We start from the raw sequence: 19,815 nt of genomic DNA on the forward strand, positions 1-19,815 counted from the left end.
CCTTCTTTATTTTCAGATATATTTGATTTGGCTAATTTTCCCTTTTTTTCTGCCAGATACCCCATTTAGTTTTATTACACCACTGCTCAGTAATTTCTGTAGCATTCTTGACTTTTATGAGTTTGCTGCCTGCCTCTCTGTCTCCTCTCTCTCCTTTTTCTCCTCTGTCTCCTCTCTCTCTCTAACTTTGGAGAGTCAACCCCACTAACACCCTGCATTTGTATGCATATCTTAAATTATACATAATGAGTGCCAAGGGCATCACTAAATATGAAACACCAATAATTTCAAAGTAGATGATACCCTAAGACCAAACAACTTGTTGGTTGCTGTTTTCAGTGCAGTATTAAGAGATAATGTTTTTGGATATGAGTCTCATTATGTAGCATCTTAAGTAGAACCAGCATCCCACTTTATTGAGATTCTCTGTAATAAAAATATAAAGCTATTGCCTACCTGGCAAAAAATAAAATAGCTCTCCCAACATAAACATCACATTACTGTTTAACATATGACATCTGCGCATGGTCCCATGGATTACGTCTACTCTTCAAAAATCTATAAAAACTGGTAATATGAGCAAACCTATTGGGCAAGAAGACTTTTTATGTTAAAAGATCACAATGATGACAAATTATTTTGTGTGGAAACTTTGACCCTCTTGGGATATTTATTGCTGCTATGCCAGAGTATGTCTGTCAAACATTTTACTCTATGCAAAACTAGCTCCCATTGTTTTGTTCAAAAACTTGGTGAAGCATCTGAAACCCTGAAAAATGTATGAAGTGATAAATGTTTAGCAAGTCAAACACTATGCAATTTAATGCAAAATGACACATGAAGTTATACCTGTTTACAAGATGACAACTTGTAAATTCAAGAATTCTATAACCTATATCTTAATCCATCAAAATCAGAGTTTAAGAGGAATTGCTGGCCAAGGATAACTTCAGCAGGGAGTGTGAGTATATACATTTATTTAAAATATACAGGGTAGATGTAGCTGTCTGCCTATTTTTGGTATCTTTCTTACTATAGCATGCTTTTATATCAGGTATTATTAACAAAAGAATGTGGACTGTTAACAGAAAATCGTAAAACTACCAAGTTTTTAAAGTTTAGTTAATTACATATAGTAGTAGTAGACTTTCAGTCAACTGCTTTTCAGACAGCGTTATAGTAAAGCAGTCATCAGCGATTAACATGTTCTCCTCTCTTAGCCATTTATACATTTGTTTTCTATGTATTAACTTTTTCTCTAAATTACTATATTTTAATCCACACAGTGTTTTCTTAGATTTTTAAAATCTCAGAAAAGAGAATATTCCTAACTTTAATCCATTTATTTGACAGATACTTATTGAGACCTACTAGGTATCAGGCACTGTATCCTTATGTAAAGTTATGTCTTACAAATGAGACACAAAAGTGAACTAAAATAGTCTTAGAATAAACACTTCACCCAGTCAGGGTGTGAGGGATGCACAGGTATTTCCCTGTCAGAGAGAAGCATTGCAGACAGAAGGGACTGTTTGTTGAGGGGTGCCATGGTCTAGTCAGGTGACTCCAAATAGTTCAGTAACCTGGATTCCAGACTACATAAAATACCTCAGCAGTAAGAACTGCCTAGCTTTGTGCCTTCTTATTCTTCCTCCGTCGCTCTGGTGAATTCCAGTATATACAGTAAGTAAAATAATGTCTAAAAATATCAAAAAAGTTCTCTTTCATGATATGGTAATAGGACCATCGCTGGGCTTCCCTATAGATATAGGGTTAGGGTTAGGGTTAGGGTTAGGGTTAGGGTTAACCCGAAGGTAGAGGATCATGGCTGTTAAGCATCTACAGGTGTTGCAGCAAAGTTATATAAATTTGCAAGTGACCTGTGGTCTAGTAAGTTTGGCAAATGCTGTTATACAGTGTTGTACCAGTTACTTAAAAAATGGTGAAAAATGGAACTCAGCCATTAGAGCAAATAATGATTGATTTCTAAGAGTTTCCTGGTACCAATGAACTGAATAGTATGAAATTGTTATTGAAGTGCCACCATATTGCACTGCATTGCTATGTAAATTATATTTGTTTGAGGAACTCCTTGTTTTATAATTTTCATTGTGCAGTTATCCTTGTTATTTCCAAAAATGGAAATTTTAAGTTAACCTGTGACTCTGGTTTTAAACATGCTTAGCGATTGCTGTTGTAGCTGAAGGCAGCAGACCTTTAAACAACGTGTGTTTATTCCCCCCAGCAATGCATCTCTTTGGCCTCAACTGGCAGCTACAGCAGACTGAAAATGACACATTTGAGAATGGAAAAGTGAATTCGGATACCATGCCAACAAACACTGTGTCACTGCCTTCTGGAGACAATGGTAAGCGAAAGAATTATGTATCCTGTGTTTTTCTTCTAACATCCCTTTTCTATAAATTTATTTTTACCCATGCTTACATCTAGTTTAGATGGAACAGGGAAGAGGTTTCGAAATTACAGATATCATCTTTGTATGAGTTTTTTTTTTAATTAATTTACTTGAAAGGTTGAAAATTCACATTTTTATTACAGGAATGATACGATTTTCTGCCTTCTGATTTGATGGCTAGGCTTTTCTGCCTTTCCCTTTTGCAAGTGTGTATTGAGTTTTATTTTTTGTCTGCAAATAGATTATAATTCAGTGTATCATCTCTTACATTACCTTGGGTATATTAGGTTTTCTTCATTCAACTTGAATGTGGAGTTGGAACACTATATTAATTTTATTAGAAAAGCATTTAAATGCAAAACACATTAAAGGATTATAATTTATTGACCTTTTCTCTGGTTGCCCTTTCTCTAAACCTTTAAGAATTTGCACTTTGAGCTAACAAAGATTTTGAAATCAATTGGCTCTGAATTAAAAATGGAATTTAAGTGGTTAGATAATTCCGTTTTTTCAATATAAACACTTAGAAAAATTTATATATACATCTGTACACTTACATTACAAATACTTTTATATTATTTATGTGTGTGTGTACATGTCTTGCATTGGTATTCTCTGACTTTTTGCAAAATATCATAATACTTTATACCTCAGAGCAACCTGATGAAGATGCCTTTTTCTGTCATCTGATTAATAAATTATTTCCCTTTAGGCAGTCCCCTAACTCTTCTTCCTCTTTGTTTCTTATCTCATACATTCGTGTTCAGCTTTGGCATTAATATGTCTATCCTCATGTGGCTGGTTTCTTTGCAAGACCAGACAGAAATTATTTCACATTTAATGGACATATATGCTGCTGTGTTCCATGTACCCATTTACTGTGATGAATACTTTGCACCTTTTTTATTCTTTTTTTCCATCTTCTGTTTTAGTAATAATAATACTTTATGACACTTCTCTTTCTCCTTAGGGAGGTTGAGGAATTTTACGACATTCGATTTTTATAATAATAATGAATCTCCCACCATATGGAACCTTTTTATATAAAGTTCTGCATGTTCCAGAAGAACTGTAAGCTGGTGTCTGACATGTCACCCACCTAACGTAGACAGTGGCAGTCACTGTAGAGGGAGTTAAAGAGGGTTGAAACTATAGATGGGAAATTTTAATTACATAAATTTCAATTACCTTAGTTTTTTTTATACATTAATAACACACATATGAACAAAATGAGTAACTACACAGAAATTAAAAATATTTATTTTTGGTTTGTATTGACTGAAATTTAGACTGTCTCTTAAAATGCATGGTTCCTGTGAAAATGATCAAATGGTACTTATTAACCATGCGTGTCGGGAACTTTTTTACAGACTGAACAAATTGTAATTATACCAAAGAGACAAAAGCTTATTATGGATATTTTATTTATTTTACAACAGCTTAACCTTTTGTTATGATTAAAATGAAAATAGAGTTTGGCTAATTGGTTTCACAGTCCTTGAAAAGCATGATACTGAGAAAGCTGTGGACTCAGAGACTCCCGCAGCCTGGGTGCTGGCTCCTGGTGTTTTGCCAGGGAATGCCTCAGCTCACATCGGCACTCCTCAGCTCACAGAAGCCTACATTCAAATCCTTGCCGCTTCACCTGTTTACTTTGTAACTTTGTGCAGGGTGCTTTGTTATTCAGATTTGCAAGAAAATTTAGGGCAGCTCTGGAATGGGCCGCCTAGGATCTTATCAGTCCCAGAGGTTTGGAAGAACAAAGAACATCACATGAATATGGCTTTATTAGTAGAAATTTCTATAAAGCTGGAGTCCTCAAAAACAGTGACTTTTAAGCTGTTGACCATGACAGTGCAATAAGAAATACATGCTACGTCAAAGCCAACATGTACACACACATATACATATGTATCTGAAATATGCTTCCCAAAATAACATTTATCCTTGGCTTGTAAAATGCATCCTGGAATTTTCCATTTTATTTTATTGTATTTCTCATTTTTAACAAATGCCACTTGCAACCCACTAAAATAATTTCATACTTTACAAAATATTGTGATCTGTAATTTCAGAAGTACTGCTTTGGTAGCCTCCTTCTCTAAGAGGGACTGAAGTTCCCCCAAATGATCATAGAATTCAGTTGTATACAGTTCTGTGCACCTTTAGAGCACCTGTATGTACATATAAGCGAAGTACTTTCTTCCTAGATGTGTAAAAGTCTCCTATATAGGGAATGGTTAATGGAAGCCCCAGAATCAGGTAAGTGCACTAGAGAACTGCCAACTGGACTAGGGGATTTGTAGACATTTCCTGGCATGGAAAAGCTGTCTCTGTCTGGGCTCTGACCTTGTCAAAAGAGTGACCTAACTATTAGTTACTTGCCTTCTTTATTATTCCTTGAATAGCCCCCAAAACCCTAAATTGTAAGGAATTCTTATTTCTCCTTTTCCAAATACAAGTTCTTAGTATCTCCTAAATATAATACTTAAAGACCTAGGGCACAGGAAGTGGATGAGAACTCTATTTACAAGGAGGGAGGTACCTGCAAAGCACTGCTTTTAGGCTCTCGTGATGAACCTCAGTGTCCATGTACCACCACCCACTACTTAAATTTTACGTACTATCCAAGAAGCAGATCACATCATCTCTTTAGAAATTCTAGGAGATTACAACCCTTGAGAAAGCTTTAGAATTCTGAACAAAGCTCGCTGGGAGAATGAACTGTGAAAAGCATAGTGAGAAAATTATTTCACAGCTTCTAAATGTAATACTCTTATTTATGCAGTCCTATTTTACTCTTATTTTGTAAATATAATTCTAAGGAACAATCATTGTGCTAAGGGTGCAGTAAACTCCCTGCTTGCATTTAAGTTAACACTGAGCCAGAGCTCCTAAATGGTATTTAGTAGCTAAAAGAAGAATTTCTATTACGTGCCATCATCTTTTATTGATTATTCCTGAGACCTTCTTTGCCTACAGATTTTAGAGATGAGTTATCAGAAGTGTAGGGTCTTAGACAAAACTGATGGAAATGGACAAAGTGAATAAAGAGGTAAGAATGAAGTTTGTAGCTCAAACACTGGTCTCTTTCCAGAAACTAAACTTATTCCCCTGGCCCAAGGAATTAATTTAGCCTAATGTACTGGAAAGAATCACACTGTCCTATACTCAAGTCCTGGCTCCTTCGTTTATTTACTTTGTAACGTTCAGCAAGTTACTTCACTGACTTCTTTGGGCTTCAATTTCTTCACATGTGAAGAGGGACTAATAGTACCTGTCTCCTGACTTTCCAGCTTCAACAGTCGGCAGCCCTACTATCCGTCACAAACTTCTCTCCCCCATACTTCTCAACAACTATTTCAGATCCTCCTGCTGTACTTGAAACCCTCTCTCCTCAGAGGACCTTGCATTCTATTAAAATAAAATAGAAACTTGCAAGGGAAACTCTGATTTTCTGTAGACACATCTTTATTCCTGCATGTATGTGGATCTGTGCTTCCACCTTTTCTCCCCATATTCCAGGTTCGTTTTTGCATGATGGGTCCTTTCAATTCCATTCTCTCTCTTCAGAATGTCCTCATTCTACTGATCCCATCCAGTCAACATTGGAACATTCCAGTCTTTCACATCTTGGAAAACAATAATCTCTTCACTTTGCCTCCTGCTGCCTCTCTCTTCTACCAGCCTTCTTTTTATTTATTTATTTATTTTATTTTATTTTATTTTTGAGACAGGGTCTCACTCTGTCACCCAGGCTGGAATGCAGTGGTGCCATCACAGCTTGGCTCACTGCAGCCTCGGCCTCCTAAGCTCAAGTGATCCTCCCACCTCAGCCTGCCAAGTAGCTGGGACTACAGGCACATGTCACCATGCCTGGCTAATTTTTGTATATTTTGTAGACAGTGCTCCACCATGTTGCCCAGGCTGCCTTGAACTCCTGAGCTCAAGCAATCCTCCTGCCTCAGCCTCCCAAAGTGCTAGGATTATTGGCGTGAGCCACCTTGCCCGGTGCTTCCAGCCTTCTTGAACATAGTGTGCTAGGTCACTTTGATCACTTCTCTGCCTTCTGTTTACCCCTCTTACAGGTGGGCCTTCACAGTACTCCTTGCTCATGACTGTCCTCTACCTTTACCACCACCGAAACGGATGTCTCCAGAGTTACCCCTTGCTTTGTCAATAGCATCGGTGTAACCTCTTTATTCTTTATCATGTTTGAGTTTTTGGAACCATTTAATAGTTAACCTATCCCTCCTGTTGAAATATTCTTTCCTTAGCTTCTGTGATACCACATTCACTTTGACTTTCTCCCTGACTATTTTGGCAATGATACCTCTGTTTAGTTGACTCACCTCCTGTCTACCTGATCCCTAAACACTGCTGTTTCTCAGGACTCTGCTCTTCACAACATAATCACTCTGGATTCTGTCACCCACTTTCATGGCTCCAGTTACATTCCCTGTGTTCCTAACTGTCAAATCAGAAGTCCAGTGTCTCTCCTCAGCTCCAGATCTCAACTACATAAAATTATCCAATTGTCTTTGGAACATTTCCACTTGGTGTTTTCCATGCATCTTAAACTCCACATGTCTAAAACAGAACCCATCAACTACTTTGGTTATCTGTTACTACATAACAAACCATAACAAAACTCAGTGGCTTAAAAAGCAATTTGTTATCATCTCTTGTGGTTCAGTGAATTGACCAGGTAGTTCTTGTGCTCTTACTTAGGACACTGCAATTGCTTTCAGATGTCAACCAAGGTTAACCAAAGGCTCCACCGAGCTGGAAGTCCAGGGTAGCTCATTCACATGGCTGGCAGTTAATGCCATCTGTTGACCTGAGCTCAATGGTAGTCACCAGCTGGGGCACCTAAACATGGCCTTCCATGTGGCTTGGGCCTCTTAGAACATAGCAGCTGGTTCTGAAGAGGAAGATCCCAAGAGGGAGCACTCCAAGAGACCATGACAGAAGCTGCCAGCTTTGTATGACCTAGCAGTGGCCATTCTAGGCTATCATTGCCATCACATTCTGATGGTCAGGAAGGTCAGCCAAGATTCCTGGGGAGGGGAATTAAACTCCTCCTCTTGACTAGGGACCTGTCGTGTCATTGTACAAGGGCACGTGGGATGGAAGATACTGTTGTGGCCATCTTTGGAAAATACAATTGCCAAGCCATCTTTCTTTCCAAATTTGCCTCTCTTTCAGGGATTTCTGTACAGTACCTTCCCACATCCCCCCTCCAGTTTTGCTTTTTGTGGTTTTAGTTACCTGTAGTCCACTGTGGTCTGAAACTATTAAGATACTTTGAGAGAGAGAGACAGACCACATTCACTTAACTTTCATTGCAGTATATTGTTATAATTGTTCTATTATTATCTTTTTCTTGCCTAATTTATAAGCTATCATAGGCATGAATGTATACGAAAAAATATAGTAGATATAGGGTTTGATATTATCCACAGTTCCAGGCATCCACTGGGGATCTTGGAACATAGACCCTACGGATAAGAAGGGATTCCTGTATTAGGAAATGGCACCATCGTTCACTTCATCACTGGTCCAGAAGGCCCAGTGATTGGTTCTCCTCTCTCATCTCCCATATTTAGTCAGTCTCTAAGTTCCTTCAACTCTGACCCATAATATCTTCTGAATCCTGTTTTCTCTCAACTGGATATAGTGGCCTCCTATCTGCACTGTTCGTCTCCAGTCTTGCTCATCCGCTCTTCACACACACATCTGAGATACCAGTTCCTTGCCTAAGCCCTTTCAGTGACCTAGATTCTGGTCAGAAGTCTTTAAATGACCTACAAGGCTCTCCACAGTCTGGCTGTGCATCACACCATAGCGTAGTGTAAAAACAATATCACACAGAGATAAAGAGTATAGACTTATGAGCCTCACCACCAGGTTTTGTATCCTAGTTCTGATCACTAATGCCTGTGCTACTTGGGTTATATAGCTTCTTTGTGCCTAAGTGGTCTCATCAATTAAAAGGGACTAATTTTCTTCATAGAATTGTCTTTGCTCTTGAGTATTCAATGAAAATATACAAAGGTGTAAACATACAATGGTGTATAGTACATAGTAAATGCTTGAAAACTGTTTATGGTTATCACTAGTACTATTTAATGCATCTCATCTAGTCTCATGACTAGACTATAAGGCAAGGATCCTGTCTGTTCTTTCACTGCTGTATACCAAGCCCTTGGCACAGTCCTGGCATGTAATAGTTGCTCACAAAGTATTTGTTGAATGAATGCGTGAAAATAATACAACTAAATAATATGATATAAAGTATATGAAGGGCCATACATCAAGTATATGCAAAGTATTAGTATAGAATACTGGCTAAGAACTGAAGCTCTGCCACTCACTGGGTGCCTTTAAGCAAATTACCACTCTCACTTCCTGTTTCTTTACAGGGTAATATAAAGGTTTACAATGAGGTTTGAATCAGATAATGCATACAGGGTGCCAAGCAATGATTGGAACATGACAGCTATTCAATGCATGTCAGTGATTGTTTGCTCTTCACTCCGTGATTCAAGATGATGCACTTGTAATTCATAGCAAAATTTTAAGAAGACACTTCTCTAAATCAGCATCGGTAGTATCCTCTAAAGCAATAATGGAAATCTCCATCATTTGTTATTTATATATAGTTATTTGAATTTTATGAAAACAATATTATCTTTTTTTGAATGAATAAAATTTATTCATTTTACATTTATTTAATGAGCACTTATTATGTGCCATGCAGTGAGCAAGATTCTGGGAATACAGCAGTCAAAGCAAGATGATCACAGCTGTTGTTTCCAGAGCATGTGAATTCTAGGCTGGACAGGAATCGAGTGAGTTATTACAATGAATTAGAAAATCTCCGTTAGGGAAAAGCAGAGTGTACGTGACAGGACATTTCAACACCAGCTTGATTTCTAAAGGGACAGTAAGACAAGACAAATGCCCAATTTCAGCACAGGATCATTTCAGATAATAAAGACTGAAAGAAAAGGCTATACATTTCAGTCGGTGTAACTAGGGCAAGTGACTTCTCCAATCAAAAGAACTCTTTTTGTATGGGTACGAGTTGAAAAACTACAAATATGTGTGTATGTGTATATGTGCATATGATTTGTGCTGCTTAAAATAATTGCAATTGCTTTTAACTTTTAATTTTTTTTTTTTTTTAATTTTTGGCACGATCTCGGCTCACTGCAGACTCCACCTCCCAGGTTCACGCCATTCTGCTGCCTCAGCCTCCCGAGTAGCTGGGACTAAATTTTACTCAATTTAAATCGTGTATCAACTTTCTTAAGTACTAGACAACTCTAGAGAGTTCGATTTGATAGCAGGTTGAAGATAACATGTGAATTAGAGAAACGGAGCTGACAGGGCTGCAAAAGCACTGAGTTTTGTTCAATATTGTTCATAGTATTTGTGTTATTACAATGTGTAATAGCTCCTTAATTAGACGCTGTATTGATTTTGTCCATTAAGCTATGTTTGCAAAGTAGTTATGTCTTATTTCACTTAGCTTGTGATATAACACTCTGTATCCACAATGCTAAATTATGGCATGTGGTTGTTTATAAAAAGATATGTTCTCTCAGAGATCTCAAAGTCAGGGTATGAATCCAAGGTTAGGTCATAGAATTGGAGGGTGGGCTATTGATTGTCTATAATGCTTAACCTTGCTTCCTGATGTCTTAATTATTAGTGCCTCTGTGGGATTTAAGATGATATTATCATTTGCCTTCCACAACAATTGCAGTTAGACTTTGACAGTGAATTTCTTTTCTGCCTTTCCATTTCAGTCATTATAGGCTTGTTTACTCCCATCATAGGCAGGTGGCAAATCCATGATATGTATGGCAGACAACTTAGCATTTTATAATTTTCACTCATTTTTCCAATAGCACAAAATAATTTTCAAACAGATACCAAACCTCCTAATTACCAATATGACTTTAAATCTTCTGTTTTGTCCTCACAGCATCTGTGGTTGGTAAACTATTATTTATAAAACATTTTTCAGTTCAAAGTACTTTTTAAAAGGCATTATCTGAAAAACTTTCACTCCACTGGTGTGTTTTCGTATGAACTGGTTATCACATAAGAAGGAGAGGAATAACAATAGCTTTGCGTATGTGGTCTCTTTATGTTTTCACACTCTGACAACTGTCTTTTAAGACATTAAGACTGTTGTGACACATACTTACTGATGAAAGAAAAAAATCACAGTTAGTAGGTGAAAAGACTTCTAGTGGCTCCCACATTCAGGCACAACAGGACACGCTGAAAAAAACCTTCAAGATGATACCCTATTGTGTTTGAAGACATGGTACATTTCATTCTTTCTGTGAAGGCTTTAATTGGTTTGATTCCTAACCCTCAAGCTTTGAGTTTAGAATAACTGCAGGGCACTCTGTTGCCCTGTCTCTATTTTTTCCTCCAGTTTTCCTCCTTTTTCTTTTAGTAAAACCTACAGACAACCTTAGTGTTTCCTATGATCATTCCCAGGTTCAGGCTCCAGGGCTTTGCGGATGTAGTGATCTCAGTAAGGGAGGATAGAGAGCCCTAGAACTGGCCTTTTTTTTATTTCTTCTGAAGCCAAAGTTTTCTGGAATTCAGGACATGATGAAAGACTCCTGTGTCCAGGCTTTTATCTAAGAGGACTGATGAGCTTCAGAGGAAAAGGTTGTGCAAGTATTTACAAGTTTATCAAACTGTGTCAATGGCCCACTGACTTCCGGGTGTGTTTACCATCAATAAAGAGCATTTGAAAATGCTAACAGGAATGAACACACTTGACTTGGCCACATGAGAGAAGGGCTGTGACTTGAAAAGCAGCAGTGCAGAATTTAAAGACAGAGCCCCTTCACAAAACCCTAGTGTGCTGATATTCAAACTAGAAGCTTAAACAGGAAGGCTGTACTAATCTAAGCTGCCATCTCAGTGGACTTTGCAGAGAAAAATCAGTGATGTCCTTATATTTCTACATCACTGATTAGAATGAGAGGTCAGATCTGCAACTACCTTTTAGAAAAGACACATTCTAAGACTGTAATTCAAAATAAATTCATTCTAAATAGTGTAATAACTTGAAGCAAATAGAAGTTGACAGGCACTTTAGAGATGAGAGTCATATTTCATGGGAAAAGCTAGAATAGATCAGTGGGCTTCAAACTATTTTGCTTTTGTGACCTCCTTAAACAAAATAGCTATACAAATTTAATTTTTTTTTATTTTTTGAGATCATATGTTTTCAAAACCTATTTTCTTCTATATTAAATTATGCTTACAATTAGTAGTTGTACACATTTGACTGAAAACAACCTAATTCTTATGTAAGTGTGTTAAAGATTTTGATAATTTGAAACATAAAAAGTGAAAATGTATTGAAAATACCTCTCTGAGATGAATGGGAACTTTTTTCAAATGCTTTATATATTCATAGATGAATATTCCTTATAAGAATAAAGCAAAATTCAGTTTCAATTCTAATCCTGTTTTCCTTTCTTATGAATATAAACAAAAGAAATCTTGCTACAACATAAGTGGCAATGGAAGAATTTTTTTTAAGTGATGCTCTTCAATTATTTGACATTCTTATTAGTCATATGTCAAAAATCACATTGCGATCTATTTCTAAAAAAAAATGTTGTCTATAAGCTGCCAGTTCCATCACATTTCTCATAAAAGCGAAGAATCAGCAACTAACTACTTTGAAAAAGATTTATTACACTGTTTTTAGAACCAATCCTTTCCCGGTTTCTGTGTAGGATATCAAAAAAGACTTTACCAAGGCTTAGCAAAATACTGCTAATTTGACCTGTTATTCTGCTACTTAGTGGCCCTTTGTTTAATCTGGTATGCTTAAAATTTGGTGAAAAATTGAACTATTGCTCATATTAATTCACCTTTGATATTATAATTTTGTAATGCTTTCATCGTATTACAGGAAGATCTCATTTTATTACGCTTTATCATGCCTCCCAGATACCGTGTTTTTTACAAACTGAGTGTTTGTGGCAGCCCTGCGTCAAGCAAGTCTGTCGGCACCATTTTTCCAACAGCACGTGCCCACGTCATGTCTCTGTGTTGCATTTTGGTAATTCTCAAAATATTTCAAACTTTTTCATTATTGTTAGATCTGTTACGGTGACCTTCAATCAGTGATCTTTGATGTTGCTCTTATCATTGTTTGGGGGTGCCAGAAACCACACCCGTAGAAGACAGCGAACTTAATCAATACATGCGTGTGTGTGCCGACTGCTCCGGGACCAGCATCCCCACCATCTTTCTCTCCTTGGGCCTTCCTATTTCCTGAGACACAACAGTATTGAAATTAGGCCAATCAATAAGCCCACGGTGGCCTCTAAGTATTCAAGTGAAAGGAAGAATCACACGTCTCTCAGTTTAAGTCGAAAGCTAGAAATGATCAAGCTTAGTGGGGAAGGCATGTCCAAGATGAAATCGGCTGAAAGCTAGGCCTCCTGTGCCAAACACTTGGCCAGGTTGTGAGTGCAAAGGAAAAGTTTTTAAAGGCAATTAAAAGCACAACTCCAGTGAGCACATGAATGATAAGAAAGCAAAACAGCCTTATTACTGATAAGGAGAACATTTGAGTAGCCTGGATAGATGATCAAACCAGATATAACATTCCCTTAAGCTAAAGCCTACTCCAGAGCAAGGCTCTCTCTTCAACTCTGTAAAGGCTGAGAGAGGTGAGGAGGCTGCAGAATAAGAGTTTGAAGTTAACAAAGGTTGGTTCATGAGGTTTAAGGAAAGAAGCCATCGCTGCGACATAAAAATGCAAAGTGAAGCAGCAGGTGCTGATGTAGATGCTGCAGCAAGTTATCCAGAAGATCTAGCTAAGATCACTGATGAATGCGGCTACACTAGACAATAGATTTTCAGTGTAGATGAAAGAGCCTTACACTGGAAGAAGATGCCATCTAGGAGTTTTCCTAGCTAGAGAGGAGAAGTCAAGGCCTGGCTTCAAAGCTTCCAGGGACAGGCTGACTCTGTTAGGGAGTAATGCAACTGGTAACTTGAAGTTGAAACCAGTGCTTATTGATCATTCCTAAAATCATAGGGCTGTTAAGAATTATGCTAATTCTACTCTGCCTGTGCTCTATAAATGGAACAACAAAGCCTGGATGACAGCACATCTCTTTACAACGTGGCTACCAAATATTTTAAGCCCACCATTGAGACCTACTGCTCAGAGAAAAAGAGTGCTTTCAAAATATTACTTCTTATTGACAATGTGCCTAGTCCCCCAAGAGCTCTGATGGAGATGTACGAGGAGGTTAATGTTTTCATGTCTGCAGACACAGCATCCATTCTGCAGCCCATGGATCGAGGTAATTTCAGCTTTCAAGTCATATTTAAGAAGTACATTTTGTAAGGCTATCATAGACAGATAGTGATTTCCCATGATAGATCTGGGCAAAGTCAATTAAAAACCTTCTGGAAAGGATTTAGCATTCTAGATGCTATTAAGAATATTTATGACTCATGGGAAGAGGTCAAAAGACTAGCATTAACTAGAGTTTGGAACTTGATTCCAACCTTCATAGATGACTTTGAGGGTTCACACTTCAATGGCGGAAGTAACTGCAGATCTGGTGGAAATAGCAAGAAAACTAGAATTAGAAGTAGAACCTGAAGATGTGACTGAATTGCTGCAATCTCATCATGAAACTTTAATGGATGAGGAGTTGCTTCTTGTGGATGAGCAAAGAAAGTGGGTATTTGAGATGGAATTTACTGGTGGTGAAGAAGCTGTGAACATTGTTGAAATAACAACAAAGGATTTAGAGTATCATAAACTTAGTTGATAAAGCAGTGGCAGGGTTTGAGAGGGTTGACTCCAATTCTGAAAAATGTTCTACTGTGAGTAAAACAATATCAAATAGCATCACATCCTTCAGAGAAACCTTTCATGGAAAGAGTCAATGTGGCAAACTTAATTATTGTCTTATTTTAAGAAATTGCCACAGACACTCCAACCTTCAGCAACCACTATCGTGATCAATCAGCTGCTACCTACATTGAGGCAAGATCTTCCACCAGCAAAAAGATTATGACTTGATCAGAGGATCGTTAGCATTTTTTAGCAATAAAATATTTTTAAATTAAGGTTATACATTGGTTTGTAGAAACCTATTGGCTGGGCACAGTGGCTCATGCCTGTAATCCCAGCACTTTGCAGGGCCAAGGCTGGTGGATCACTTGAGTCCAAGAGTTTTAGACCAGCCTAGACAACATGTTGAAACCCTGTCTTTTTTTTTTTTTTTTTTTTTTTTTTGAGACAGAGTCTGGCTCTGTTGCCCAGGCTGCAGTGCAGTGGCCGGATCTCAGCTCACTGCAAGTCCCGCCTCCCAAGTTCATGCCATTCTCCTGCCTCAGCCTCCCAAGTAGCTGGGAGTACAGGCGCCCGCCACCTCACCCGGCTAATTTTTTTTGTATTTTAGTAGAGACGGGGTTTCACCGTGTTAGCCAGGATGGTCTCGATCTCCTGACCTCGTGATCCGCCCGCCTCGGCCTCCCAAAGTGCTGGGATTACAGGCTTGAGCCACTGCGCCCGGCCTTGAAACCCTGTCTTTACAAAAAACACCAAAAAATTAGCCAGACTTAGTGTTGTGCACTTGTAGTCTCAGGCACTTGAGAAGCTAAGGTAGGATGATCACCTGAGCCCAGGGAGATTGAGGCTGCAGTGAGCTGAGATTGGGCCACTGCACTCCAGCCTGGGTGACAACTTTTGAGACCCTATCTCAAAAAAAAAAGGAAATAATGCTATTGCACACTTAATAGACTGCAGTACAGTGTAAACGTAACTTTTTATGTTATGGTAAACCAAAAAGTGTGTGTACCTCACTGTATTGTGATACCTGCTTTATTGTGGTGGTCTGGAACAAAATGTGCAATATGTATGCCTGTATATGCTGTAAATATATCTATTTCATTAGCTCATTTAATTTATGGGAAATATCCACCATGTAATTTACCTGTCGGAGCCAGTACTTACTAAAATCAAATTTACCATTTTTTTGTTTTGTTTTGTTTTGTTTTGAGACGGGGTCTTGCTCTGTCACCCAGGCTAGAGTACAGTGGCACAATCTCAGCTCACTGCAACCTCTACCTCCCGGGTTCAAGTGATTCTCCTGCCTCAGCCTTCCAAGTAGCTGGGATTACAGGCGCCCACCACTACACCCAGCTAATTTTTGTATTTTTAGTAGAGATGGGATTTCACTGTCTTGGCCAGGCTGGTCTCGAACTCCTAACCTCGGGATCCACCTGCCTCAGTCTCCCAAAGTGCTGGGGTTACAGGCATGAACCACCATGCCTGGCCCAAATTTACCTTTTGTCGGAAAAAGTCTGACTTATTTTTTCAGTTCAAATCAATTAATCTACATTTTGTTAGAACCTCTCAGTTCTGAATCCCTGCTCTAGGTAGATAGGTAGCAAGATAAAGCACAAATCCTTGTGCTTACCTTGACAGCTGGAATAAATAAAGCATCATTACATTTCGTGTTTCTTACCTTATTGCTGTGTTCTTGGTGGTCATGAAAGTCCTCTGCAGTTGAAAAGCATCCTTTGACAGTGGTTGGGGTGGATGATAAGTTCATTAAAAAGGTAATCTCTCTTTCTTGATACATTTGACTTCAAAGCATGCCAGTAGTCCGAAATACCCCATTTTTAACCCCACATTTTGCCCTTAATGGAGCTATGTTAAGCAGAGAAAGTCGCTGAAGCTCTACCTCGGGTTTATGGTGTCTTAAATAAAAGAAGCTTCACCAACAAAAGTACTTTTAATTTTGCCTTTTTCTGGCATACTGGCAGTTTTATGCTGCAGGACAATGAGTCATGGTAGTATTTTGAGTGTGTAAGAGCCATACCTTTCCTTTGTAAAGAAAGTCAACACGTGGGTGTTATTGAGGTTCTATTAATAGAAATTAATTTCCTACCCCATTCCTTATTGAAAAGTTTTAATGTTTCCTAGGGATATGGCTACCCTTGTTTAAAGACCCCTGGACTAGATGACCTCACGGATACTAGAACTCGAAGATTCTGTGGTGTTATGATTAATTAGGGTTTTTTTCGTTATGGGAGGAAAAAATCATCACAACTGCTATCCCATTCAAGCACACTCTACCAGTCTTGGTTCTTTCATTTTACAAATGAAGAACCCTCTTTTTCTGGAAAAGAGCCACCTGTTAAATTAGCTATGTATGGGACTAATAGGATAAATAGATATGCTTCCCGACACAACAATGTATTCACATATCATTTCTGTGAGAAAGATTTTAACCCCTCAAAATTAATTTGTGGAGAAAGCAACAAGGCAAGAATACCTGGCTTATTAAACGGCTTTGACATAGTGAAACCTGAAACCCTAGAAATCAGAACTTGGTTACCATTACCACAGCTAATGCTCTTGGGTAAACATAATGTTTTGGAAAAAAATGCTGAAATTAGCACCAGTTTATGAATTTATGCTTCCCAGTTTCAAAGCACAGGTATGCTATTAAAACTCAGAAAACCATTAATAGCAGCAATAGGGTCAACCCAAGAGAGTAGATTACATTACATATGCTTCAGATAGTAGATCGAACTTATTAATGAAAATCAAGTATAATAGCCTTAGAAATGTATATACTTGATGAATGAGTCTAAATATAAACTATGTTCATATTAAAATATGGTATGTATACTAACATCTTAGAGGGGAAGAGAATAGCTACTCTACTCAGTACGTTAAAATTAGTTTCATGTAGAAGTCAACCAAAAGACAAAAGCTTATGAGGAACTTATGAATTATAACATAAAGAATATTATGTTATAGTATCCATGGCAGTTTTATAAATTTTATCAGTATAAAATTTATAAAAATAAGTATAAACTTTATATCCTGAAATTGTATTCTCTAGGGTGTTTCAGTGACTTAATATATCTGATTTTATATGAACTAGACAAATAAATTTAAAACTTAGTAATTTAAAATAATATTTTTGTTTTAATAGAAAGCAAAGATTTTATTGAGGATTATATACAATGGATAGTTTTGGAATTCTGCAGACCTTGATTTCAGTCTTGACTCCATCAGTCGCTTTGGCCACATCATTTACTTCTCTGAGCCTTAGTTTCCTCATCTCAAAATGATAACAACCTCATAGGTGAAACTACCGGTCATATTGTAGGTTCTCAGTAAAGATTAGTTCCATTTCTTTCTCCCCTGAACCTTCTCAATAAAAGTTCCTTGATGACAAATATAGGTTCCTTTGCAGGAGCTTACTAAATGAAAAGTAGAAATTGGTCTCAGATAATTAAAAATTTCTGAGTAAAGCAAGATAGATGTCTGTTTAGATAGAAAGCAAAATAATCTCTGGGTAGTAGCATTATATATACTTTTTTTATTTAACTATATGTTCTAATTTTGCTGAAATAAACAAGTATTACTATTGTAAAATAAATACTTTGAATCCTATGAATGATCTACAGTTTATAATCCAAGAGTTGATGTGTGGAAAAATTACAGTGATTACTATAACTCAATTTGGAAATTTTATTCCTTAGATCATTTTGTATTACTGAATTGGTTTAAGAAAAATAGACCTGATAGCTACCATGATTGTCAACACTGAGAAAGAAGAGAGGAAGTGAGATTATAAATAATGCCTTTTTACTGAGTTTTCTTGTACAACCCTCTTCTGCCTCATACCTGGGTTATTGCAACTGTGTCCTCACTCATCTGTTCATTTCCAGGCTTCCCACAGTTACTGCACAGTAATGCTCTTGAAACAGTGATTTCATTTCACCTTTAGCCTGCTCAGAACCTTTAATGGGTCTCCATTTAGCTCTAGCGGTCCTTCACCACTGATGGTGCGTGTGTCATGTAGGATGCAGTAGTCCAGGTGGAAAGCAATTGTAACATTTGCTAGTGATGTACTCCCTCAAACCTCACATTTAACTCTAAGTGTGAATTTTTTGTGAATTGCTTCAGATCCTATCGGCCATAAACTGCGTCTGTGATTGCAGGTCATGTTCCTTAGTAATCTTCAGTTCTGTTTCTCTTGATTATACACACACACCCCACCACCACACAAGAATAAGTGTGTTTGAGGCATCGAAATGCAATTTACCCATAATCAGTCTTCAAGTATCTATTTTAAAAGCATACCATAAATGACATGCACAGTAACAGAATGCTAGTAAATATATACGTCTTCAGGGAGAAGAGTGTAATAACACTCTTGATAGAGTGAAAATACAAAAAAATCACTAGCATAAAGTATAAAGACCATATTCTTTAACCTGGTATTCAAGGCCCTCCACAAACAGATGTCATTTCCCTTCCCAACCTTATCTCACATCCCTCCCATGACAAACCCATTCAAACCTCCTGAGAGCCAGACACTGCGGCTTGTGTTTGATGCCCCAAACCTCATGGAATCCTTATAACAGTGCAATGATTACATTACTCTCCCCATTTTCTAGATGACGTTTAGTATCTTTCTTCAGGCCACACAGCTCATTGTTGGCAAAGCCAGGCTTCAAACCCAGATTTGTCTGACTCCAAAACGAGTTTTCTTTATCTTATTTTCTGGCCAGATGGATTTCTCTGCTGAGCATCAGCCTAACACCTCTCAAGTTCCACTTGCATGCTTGTGATGGCGATGTGTATCCCAACTCAGAAACCTCATCCTACCTGTTCCTCAACGTTTACTGCCAAACCTAACTCCTGTGAAATCTCTCAGCCTCCAGCCTGCAGTGATCGTGCCTTTCTCTGACCCCTACTCAGGGTCGTACTGCTTTAGGGTCTCACTTAATTTATCAGTTTGTGGGTGTTGTCTCCCCAACCAGGTAATTACTACTTGGCAGAAGCTTTGTAAGTCAGATCAGATAATCTCTAAGATTCTACTCTTTGGTTTATGTTTCTTTTTTTAAGTCACCTACAGTGCTGCCGCTAGCAGACACTCAGTAAAAATGAACTCAGTGTTAAAGTAATAATTCTTCACAGAGAGTTAGAAGACTGTCTCCCTTATCACTAAGATAAGATAGCTTACAGCTCTCAGACTTAAAATTACATCCTCTACGTTTTGAATTAACAGTTTAATGTTTAAAAAAAAAAAAAGACAAAGTTGGTAGTAAGTCAACTTTGTTATCACTTTTTTTTTAAGAGACGGGAGTCTCACTATGTTGCCCAGGCTGGACTTTAACTCCTAAGCTCAAGTGATCCTCCCCCCTCACCCTCCTGTTGTTATCACTGTAAAAGAGTTGAATTGATAGAAGATAATTTGCCCAGTTTCATTCTGTTCCTCAGCCTCCTGGACCCGTCTGCATAAAAGACAGTGTGGTTATATTTCCACTTATGGAAAATTGCAGAC

At 37.8% G+C, this 19,815-nt stretch overlaps 1 protein-coding gene across 18 annotated transcripts in view; it reads left to right on the forward strand.

Moving 5' to 3' along the window:
- Positions 1-19,815, forward strand: part of TENM3 (teneurin transmembrane protein 3) — a 1,046,942-nt gene that overhangs the window by 902,967 nt on the left and 124,160 nt on the right. For all 18 annotated transcript variants that reach the window (XM_008000348.3, XM_073017739.1, XM_073017738.1 and 15 more), the window contains one exon: positions 2,246-2,368. In XM_008000348.3, the coding sequence (XP_007998539.3) occupies positions 2,246-2,368 (123 nt within the window). The remainder of the gene's footprint in view (positions 1-2,245; positions 2,369-19,815) is intronic.

The sequence above is a fragment of the Chlorocebus sabaeus genome, chromosome 7, assembly GCF_047675955.1.
Source record: "Chlorocebus sabaeus isolate Y175 chromosome 7, mChlSab1.0.hap1, whole genome shotgun sequence".
Taxonomy (NCBI): domain Eukaryota; kingdom Metazoa; phylum Chordata; class Mammalia; order Primates; family Cercopithecidae; genus Chlorocebus; species Chlorocebus sabaeus.